The sequence below is a fragment of the Phalaenopsis equestris genome, unplaced genomic scaffold (assembly GCF_001263595.1).
Source record: "Phalaenopsis equestris unplaced genomic scaffold, ASM126359v1 Scaffold000376, whole genome shotgun sequence".
NCBI classification, from domain to species: Eukaryota; Viridiplantae; Streptophyta; class Magnoliopsida; order Asparagales; family Orchidaceae; genus Phalaenopsis; species Phalaenopsis equestris.
Window position 1 is genome coordinate 330,753 of NW_018164818.1, and position 10,330 is coordinate 341,082.

General features: G+C 31.2%; 1 protein-coding gene across 1 annotated transcript in view; it reads right to left on the bottom strand.

The window, feature by feature from the left end:
- Positions 1-2,683: 2,683 nt before the first annotated feature.
- The window catches only part of LOC110026544 (VAMP-like protein YKT61), a 29,373-nt gene continuing 21,726 nt past the window's right edge, over positions 2,684-10,330 (bottom strand). Inside the window, exons 5-6 of the mRNA XM_020727515.1 lie at positions 3,595-3,681; positions 2,684-2,754 (exon numbers count right to left, since the gene is read on the bottom strand). Coding sequence (XP_020583174.1) covers positions 2,704-2,754; positions 3,595-3,681 — 138 coding nt within the window. The 3' untranslated portion in view covers positions 2,684-2,703. The remainder of the gene's footprint in view (positions 2,755-3,594; positions 3,682-10,330) is intronic.

Below are 10,330 nucleotides of genomic sequence, written 5' to 3' on the forward strand. Positions count from 1 at the left end.
CTACTATCTTGTATTTGTTGCTACTACACATTTTTTGGCTTGATTCTATGCTTGGAGTCAACTGGATGTTCAAATTAATGTGGCTCTTATTTTGCAGCTATCCCCTAGTTAAAATTGAATTGCATTTTCCTTCTTATGGTGTTATTCTAGATCCTTTATAGTTTTTATGGTATTTCACTTCCTCTGATTTATTGGCTAGCAACCATTCCCATTATTTTAGCATCTTGGATGGAATTCTCCTTTTTTATCTTGCTTCTGGAAGATTTGGGGGAGAGCAATAATGAAAACTACAACACACATAATGGGCTCAACTGACTGGTCATATTAGTCACATTTCTCTGGCTTGAAGATTGGTATTTGAGTGCAGATTTTATAACACTATGTCATTCTCTTGTCTTTATAGGTTTTCTTAACCTTATTTATGACTTTTTCGTCATGCAACTTGGATCTTTCTTGGCTCTGTTCAGATACTTCCTCTTATATCATAACACAGATTCATGCACCTCTTTTGACTATAATTGAAAGTTGGATTTTAGAATCTTTGACTTTATGTTAGCTTTGGAGCTATTTCATTGACCCCGTTGTATCTTCCGAGCTCTCTTTGTTTTGTGTTTTTTGTGTCTTCTAGACAATTTGTTAGATTGTTGTTGTGTTTTTATGCTTGTGTTATTTATAAGGTATATAGACGCACTTCGCTTTCTTTTATAATTTTCTTTATTTACATTAATGAATATGCTTGATGTGGTCCTCATTATTTGCAAAGAAATAAAATAATAATGTGAGTTATTTTTATGGTTTGTCTTACTAAGAAATATGATAAAAAAACTGTAAGAGAAGTGAAAGTAATCATAATTTATTTATACGTCTAACGAAGTTTTTATTTTTTCGAGCAAGATGAGCACTTAAATCCAATACTTCAAAATTATTCACCTTGAGTTACAATTTCAGATCATCTGATATGACTTTTTCCCTTTTATAAAGAAAATTTTATTATAATCTTAATGAAGAAACCTGCAAATAGTGAAATGTTCAAGGATCCATGGCCATATTTCAATTCTCATGGCAATCATATTGCAAAGGTTGATCTACAATTTAAGATGGTGTAAGTTATTTTAGTCTCGGTGCAAAAATCAAACTGCAAAGTTAACATGATTTCCGCTGACATCAAGTTTTGGGTTTCAATAATAAAAATAGGAAGATTTACATGCATATCACTCAATCATTATGTATTTACATATGAAACATCTATACTTCAATTTTTACGCACACGAGAGCTTATCTATGCATGAGAATGTGTATTTCGCCGGTAAAAAAACTAAAACGATGAAAATTTTTTTATAAGATATGAAAAATTTTAGTGGTATAAGTGTGAAAAGTAAAGCTTTAACTGTTAGATACGTACATACCTAGGAATTCAGCGGCACATATGCAAATGCCCCGTAAAAATATTGTTATGTACTCATTCTATTTCTGTTTGATTTCATGTTCTCGCGTTCATTCGATCGCAGAGCATTTACACAGGGATTATTTAGGGTCTGTTTGGGGCAGCTTATTTTGTGCAGTAGCGTTTTGAAAGCGCACCTGGACTGTTTGGGTAAACTACATTTTGGCAGCTTATGCATTTTGCAAACGCTAAAAGTAGCATTTTTACACCGCACCTATCTAGATGTGGTGACAGTTTTCTAGCAGCAGTCTGACTTTTCCAAAAAAATAAAAAATTCTAATAGTCACCGCACTAAGCTTATCAACAGACTATTTTTAATCAGCTTACCAACATATTATTTAATAAGTTGCATCTCCCACAAACAAAACATTAGTTTCTGATAAACAAAAGATGTTCTATAAATTGTCATTTTTAATGAAATTTAAAATTAATATAATTTCAAACCATCCAAATGAAATAGTTAATCAATAAATTTGAATGTCTTTAAAATCACGATTTTTAGTTTCATGTCACCAGAGAGCCTCTAATATTTGACCCTGAACATCCTGAACCCAAATCACTCATCAAATGAACATTTGATGCTTTTACTATATAAATATAGACAAAATCACTTTAAAATGACATTAAATGCTATCAGAATGGCTCTGCTTGATTGTATGGTTAAAGACGACAACTTAATTAAAAAAAAATCAAGCAAAATAGTAGAACAATTTGTTTTTTTTATTTTCTACTTTATTTTATTCAATTTTAATTTCGTTTTAACTTGAAACAAAATATATTTAACATATTTAATTAACATATAATTATTTTTAAAAGCACTCAAAATACTTAAAAAGCTATTTTGGGTGTTTTATAAAGCATGTTAATTATTATTTTAAATAAAATTAGAGCTCTGGATATAAGTGAACATGAACATGAATTAATCTTTCAAAAATTCATAAAGGCCCAGAAAATAATGACAATTGCAAGTATTATTGATCCTTCATACATTTTCAAAACCACATTTAATTAAGATAATAAATTATTCATAATTTCACAACAAATCCCACAGATGCATTAAATCCTGAATAATGACAACCACACATCCATACGTATTAGTATTCACCATATGGCTTCCAAAATAATTTAGAAAGCATTGATTTTAATGAAAGATTAAAAACATTGGTTGCCATTTGCATAACGACCCCTTTTTGTTAACATATTGCAGAATCAGGCGGTGGCTCGTATTATCGCCTTTTAAAATTGAATTTGCAAATGTGTTAGAGTACTGTACAGCATTGGTTGGTTTTCTTAGCCTGTTTGTAGAACATCTGTGTAATAACCATCAAGAAAATCATCAATACCAAGCAGGACTGTCAAAACAGCTTGTTGTTCGCGAACATTTAGTGTTCGGCTCGTTAGGAAGTTCGCGTTCGACTCGTTTGCTAAGTTAATGAGCCGAACACAAACAATGATATGTTCATTCATGTTCGGCTCGTTTCGACTTGAAATAATTAAATTAAATTACATGTGTGTATGTGTGTTTGTGTGTGTGTGTGCCGTGTACCCGGACCTGTTGGTTGACATCTTTGATGTAAGACCCTTCAGGTCAAGGGTTTGAATCCCCCTCTGAAGATGTGAGCCTTAAGAAGGGTGGTACTCGAATTGTTAGGCACATTAGGAGTGGTTGGAGACTTGTATAATAGTCTCTGACCATTCCTTCAAAAATAAATTATATATATATATATATACGTTACATTATATATATAATTGATGAGTAGTATTTTTAAAAAGTTTGATTGACTACAAAACAACAAAGAGTTAAATTTAATTAAAATTATTAATTAAGAAAATAGAATAAAATAAAATTAAATTTTATTTAAACGATGTTTTACAATATATAATAAGATTTAAATCTCGCCTCAATCCTTTACATCCTACGGTTGCGTGACTACTGTTGTCAAAAAAACTCTTTATTCGCAAATAGCTTGTGTTCGGCTCGACAAGAAAACGTGACAAAGACAAACACATTTTTTTTGTGTTTGAAATATAAACAAGCTGAACACAAACAGGGATATTTTTTAACGAGCCGAACACGAGCGAGCCTGGATAGGATGAACGAATTCTTCAAAATCCAATGTAATTTTGTAAGAAAGATGTAGGAGGTTTACCTGGGAAGCTGCACTCAGATCTGAACTCTTTTCCACCAGGCTATCTAACTTTTCGCCCCTAGCCAGCACACTGTCAATGGTTTGATGCTGCAAAAATTTCAAATCAGGAAGGTGAGTATTGTAATCTGTTAGAATCTGAAATCATTTGGAGGGAATAAAAATCCATGATATAGACCAATTAAAAAATTATTAGATTAGTTATAAAGCAGTTTTTATAAAGTTAGAATCACAAAATCAGAAAGCATAAGCCACAACAAACAAATGGGTAACACACCCTTCTCGTATTAAAGCGAACATTTCGCAAGCCTTCCTAACTTTAGGCTTCAGTGATTCTTCTCTTTTTGGTTCGCTGCTTCGTCACTAGCAATTGGCCTTCTCTCTCTCTCAATATGGAGCATAAGTTTCTACTTTATGGAGCATCAGTTTCTACTTTATGTGATGATATTATCGAAGATGAAGAAATAAAAATTGGGCTATCTGAGAATTTTTATTAGATCCATATCAAGCTAGAATAGCCATTATCTGCATGCTTAATGTTCCGTCTAAACATTTTCATTCCATAATCCACCTTTTTTAAAGTTACTAAGGTTTTAAGTACTTATTATCTAGTAATTAAGATTAATTAGCATAACCAGTTTATATTTTTAACGCAATTTCTCTTTTTTTATTTAGTTGTAATATTTGTTAGTTGTTATAATTAAAACATTTTTATACAGTGGGAATTGTTAAAAATTTGCAGAGTTCTGTATTTTTCTCAAACTAGATACTGATCAAATAATTCATTTCCAATTTTGATTGAATTCACTAAAATATGTTCCTTGAAGCAACCATGTTTTATTTCTAGGATACAGCAATATTGAATGTCATTTTTTGTTGTTGAAAATAATAAATTAATGTAGCTTATTGAATAGTACATACATGCATAACATACATAGAAAATACCTAATTTTAGTCAAAAAAATGTCGCTTCGTTTTGTGTTATGCGCATCGAAGCAAAATTACCTACCGCACATCCCAAAGTTGTGTTTTAAATCGTATCAAAGTTATCTTTGATCTACCCATTTTTAGTAAAAAAAATGTTGATCAGTTTTGTGTTATTGGCATCGAAGCAAAATTACCTACTGTACATTACAAAGTTCTGTGATTTTAAATCGTATCCCATTTTTCTCTTCCCAATGCATTTTTCATTTTTACGAACATGCACAAACCACCTAAGTTTATTTTCCATTACAGTATCTTCAATAGACACAACTCACCGGATTTTCAATATAGCCATTACTCAATCTATCATTTTTAATTTTGCCACACATCCATTTTAACAATCTCAATTCTACTACACAACTTTTTATTGCCAACCCTCAAGTGCATACAAAATAGCCAACCTAATTATAGTTTTACAACATCTACCTTCTAAGTTTCTGTAATATTCTCTTGCTGCATAAGATAATCAAACAACCTCATTTTGACTTCTCAACCTTATTTATAGAATTTATATCCTCATCTAAGTCAAAATGCTTCAATACATAGATACCAAGGTAGTTGAATGATAAATTTTAATAAAATTCCTACTAAAATTGCACATTATGCACTTCAATCTTTGCCTTAATAATCCTAAGCTCATCATCTCTAAACAAGTTATTTTAGGAGTTCTCTTAGTGATTATAAATGTCATATATCAAGACAACTAAATTTCAATGTTCTTTGTAGGCATCTTCATAAACAATATAACAAGATATGAATTGAGCATTGATTGCTAATGCACTCTTACTACAATTAGAAACTCCAATGACTAATCAATGCTCCAAGCAAATCATTAGTAATATCAACGCATCTTTGAAACAACTGTTTCTTCCTTAATGCACAGAAAATAAGTTCTAGCAAAAATCATGTACTTTCTTGAGCATAATGTACAACAAATGTTTCTTCCTTAATACACGGGAAATCAATTCTAGCGAAACTCATACTTTCTTGAGCATAATCATTTATACATTTTCATTATTATCTTTCGCAGTACAATTACTTCCATGAAAAGATCTCTTTTTACATCTTCATTATCTTTCACAATACAATTACTCCCATGAAAAGATTTCCTAACATGAAACCAAAATATTTATGTTCATTGTTCCCTTATACCTTTCATTGCATAACACAAATTTGATTCCTCTATAATTAAACAGTTGTAAATAAAAATATTGATGCCGAAAAGCTTATCCAATCATTTCAATCATTTTACTCTTTAACAAATTTATTGAATGACAAGTTCACCAAATCACTACAACATCATAGTTAACTCTCCAAATCTCAATAGTTATTTGGATCTAAAATTTTATGTTTATGCCTTATTTTTAATACTGAGTTTGCTTCTATTTATTTATTGATCCATAATATATTTTATTATTATATTAATTATGAAGGTTGTGAAAACCGGATCGAACATCAAACCGACAGAAGGAACGGTTCAAGGTTCATTGGTTCAATCGAGGTTAAATGGGCTGACGCAATAGAGAAATAAAATTAATTAAATATGACCTAAATAATACGTAATAATGCAATAATATAAATATAAAAAAGATAAATAAATAAAAAAAAATCATGTAGCACTCTAAAAAATTCTTCCATGAATATATGCATTAACTTATAAAAAATTTAACTCAATCCAAATTAAAATCAAACTGAATTTTTAATTAATTCATTTATTGCAAACAAATTTTATTCAAAATAATTCTACCAGATCTACTATTGCTTTATTTTCATCTTCAAATTAAATTATCAACCTTAATTAATTAATCCAGATTGAGTTGCATTAAATGACAAGATTACTTCTTATCCTTTGTATCCTTCTTTTTTAATCCTTTGTATACTTATAAGTTATAACTACTTCCCTTCATTCTTGCAGAATCAAGTTATGTCATTGCACGATACTATCATTTAATTTGCCCGAGCTTCAAGGTATATTCCAACCAATCAAATCATGTTCAATCACAATTGTATATTATATATATATATATATATACAACTGTGATTGAACATGATTTGATAATATTTTCAAGTTTTGTAATCAGTTGTGGTTATTGTGTGAGCAGGGTGTCATGTTTAGACCCTCCCACACATTATATCTGTATCTTTCTTCTATTTAATATATCAGCATTTTGGGCTTTCAAAAAATATATATATATATAGATAAATATATAGATATAAGGGGCTTTATTTAAAAGTTTTATTTTGATTTTTTAAATATCCTAATGCTATAAAACATGAGCGGTGTATTGCCCGATAGTGACATGCAGTTTTCGAAACATGAAACCCGTTTGGCGGTCGACCGGTTTGACCGACGATTCAACCAATTTCACACGGTTCAAAAGCATGAGTAGGTTTTCACTACGTACGGACTGGATGAACCACCAGTTCACAGTCAAACCGGCCGGTCTAGTTTTCAAAACATTGTTAATTATGCTCTCTTAAAGTAAACACTTTTTTAACTCATTTAAATTTTTTTACAAAAAAGTAATGTTTTCGTCTTTCATTGATATATTAAATTTTATACTAAATCTTATTATGATGCTTTTGATGCAACTAACTTGGCCATTAAATAAAATTTGCAACTTCTTGTGATATGATGTTGATGATATCTTCCACTAGAAAATAGCAACTCAGATACAATTAAATTCTTAACACAATTTAGGATAGGTAATTCCTTCTACAAAAACAACAACAAAGCATTAATCCCACTACGTGGGGTCTGCTACATGAATCTTTTTTCTCCATTGCGTCCTATTTAGTGTCATATTTTCATTTAGTTCTAATAAATTAAGATCATTTTTTATACAATAAGCCCAAGTCTTCCTAGGTCTACCTCTGCTTTTCTTAATATAAGTCGAATCTAAAAAATCTACTCTCCTAATCGGATCAATCTAAAAAATCTACTCGAATCTAAAAAATCTACTCTCCTAATCGGATCATCAGATGGCAAATCATCAGATGGCCGACGCTTAATGTGACCAAACCATCTAAGGCCACTTTCTCTAATTCCTTCTCTGGAGTCTAAATTCAGTTGTACCCCACACTCTATTCATCATAAGTTTGAATTTTCACACTCCTAAAAACAATTTGATAATCCTAAAATGCACTTATGGGGTTTCATCCAAGTTATTGGAGCACAACCACAAATTCTCAAGTATTTTTCCAACCTCCACTTCAAGGCAGGGTCTTAAAATTGGTTCTTTTCATGCATCCCCAGCGTCCATCTTGATCTCACACCAAATTTCCTTTCTTTCTTTTTTCCCCTCAACAACCCCAACATCAAGCCGTTTCAATTTCTGGACAAAAAAGATGAACTCAATTTATGGTTTTCAACAAGAGCAAATAGCTCTGCAACTTTGCAAATTTTATGCAGCAAAATTCTCGAACCAAAGCCATGTAAGCAGTCTTTCAAAAGCATAAAATTGGAACTCCTCCTTGCTATGTTCAAGCAAGCAACTTATGAATCACAATTCATGACCATTAAGTCTATCTCTAAATCACTAAAGTTAGGCAGATAAAATTAAATGTCGATTGCCATGTCTAAGGCACTTTTCACGATCACTGAACTTGCCTAAAAAACAACATTCTATCCCTTTCTCTCATTCAGCCTACTCTTTTGAGCCAATACCATATAACGACTTCATGGTTGCCAACCATTTTCATGACATTTCAAGTTAGCACCATATGTCCATTACGCTGACATTGATGCAAATCAATATTTTGAGATTTGATTTTACTTTGGTTGATATTAAGTAAGCAGTTCATTGAATTTACAAAAAATTAGTTTTAGATTTAGTAATTTTAAACATCTTGTTTATAGAGACTGGGCTGTGTACTTGTGTTGTCTTCCTTAATCCAAATGTCAGTTTGCAGTTAGAAATTCTGGTTTGGTGTTTTGTTGTTTTGGGTTTAGCAGATGACGATCTAGAGAGATTTTTTTTTTCTTTCCATGACTAATGAGCCATTGGGTTGGTTTATAGACCGTTATTTAAAGTGAGCCAGGGTCTGTAGTTCCCATCAGCATTGGGCAGACTAAATATTAATGACTTTTTCATGATCCCAATATTTGATTCATATATGGTCGGCCTAGTTTCAATTTTATAAAATTTATCTTTAAGCCTACATGATATTTTCTTAGCAAACCAAATCCCAAAGGTACTTTTACATTGTAATCATTTACTTTTAACTCTAGAAGTTATTTAATAACCTATAGCTTCCTTATGCAAAATAGATTCAAGATATCGAATCCCTTGGACCTAATATCGCATTCTTTTCTAATAATATTGAGTGTTAATTGTTAAAATCATAGCCATTAAAATTCTATAGATATACTCCACCATTATAATACTAATTTAAAGCCTCTATCTTCTAAATATTTTCATCACATTTCTAATTCTTCACCGCTTCCAGTGGATATCTCACCAAGTAGACTTATATAATGAGCAAAAAAAATATACCAAAGTACTTCACTTTTGAATATCATTTATAAGCTATCCCCATAACCAATAAAAAAAAATGTAAACAAAATATGATTCTTGATGTAAACCTACGATCTTTGAAAACTTTTATCTCAGCCCATAACTATGTCTAATACAAGACAATACTTCATCATGCATATAATTAATAATGTCATCACATCCCTCTAATTGCCCTAAAGCACATCAAATCAACTCTAGTGGTACTAGATCATGTCATCTCATAATTGAAAAAAAATATTTGAAGATCTTTTCATAACTCTTTATATTTCCCTACTAATTGTCAACACAAATTATTTTCATAATATATTCTTTTAGCATGAAACTAATTTGGATCTCTGAAATTAATCATGTATTTTTTTTAAGAGAATGCTCAATTATTTGATTCTGCAGCTTCATTATATGTTATCATAAATTTAATTCATCTATACAACAACAACAACAACAAAGCCTTAATCCCACTACGTGGGGTCGGCTACATGAAACCTTTTTCTCCATTGCCTCCTATTTAGTGGCATATTTTCATTTAATTCTAGTAAATTAAGATCATTTTTAATACAATAAGCCCAAGTCTTCCTAAGTCTACCTCTGCCTTTCTTAACACAAGTCGAATCTAAAACATCTACTCTCCTAATCGGATCATCAGATGGTCGACGTTTAATGTGACCAAACCATCTAAGATGACTTTCTCTAATTTTGTCTGTCACAGGAGCTACACCAACCCTATCACGAATATATTCATTCTGCATTTTGTCTCTAAGTGTAAAGCCACTCATCCACCTAATCATTCTCATCTCGGCAACACTTAACTTATTATTATGCTTCTCTTTTAAAGGCCAACATTCAGCGCCATAGAGCATTGCAGGTCTCACCACCGTCTTATAAAATTTTCCTTTCAGTCTTAGCGGTACTTTTCTATCACACAAAAGGCCCGAAGCATTCCTCCACTTCAACCAACCAACTTGAATTCTACTATTAACATCCCCATCTATATCACCATCGCTTTGGACAACGAACCCAAGATATCTAAATCGTTCACACCATTTAATAATTTGATCACCCAAAGTCACACTTTTGTCACTAGAGCTATTACTACTAAAATTAAATTCCATATATTCAGTTTTAGTTCAACTTAAATGAAGGCCATTAGACTCCAATGTAGACCTCCATAATTCAAGTTTTTCCTGAGCTTTTTCTCTCGATTTATCCACGAGAAGAATATCATCAGCAAAAAACATACA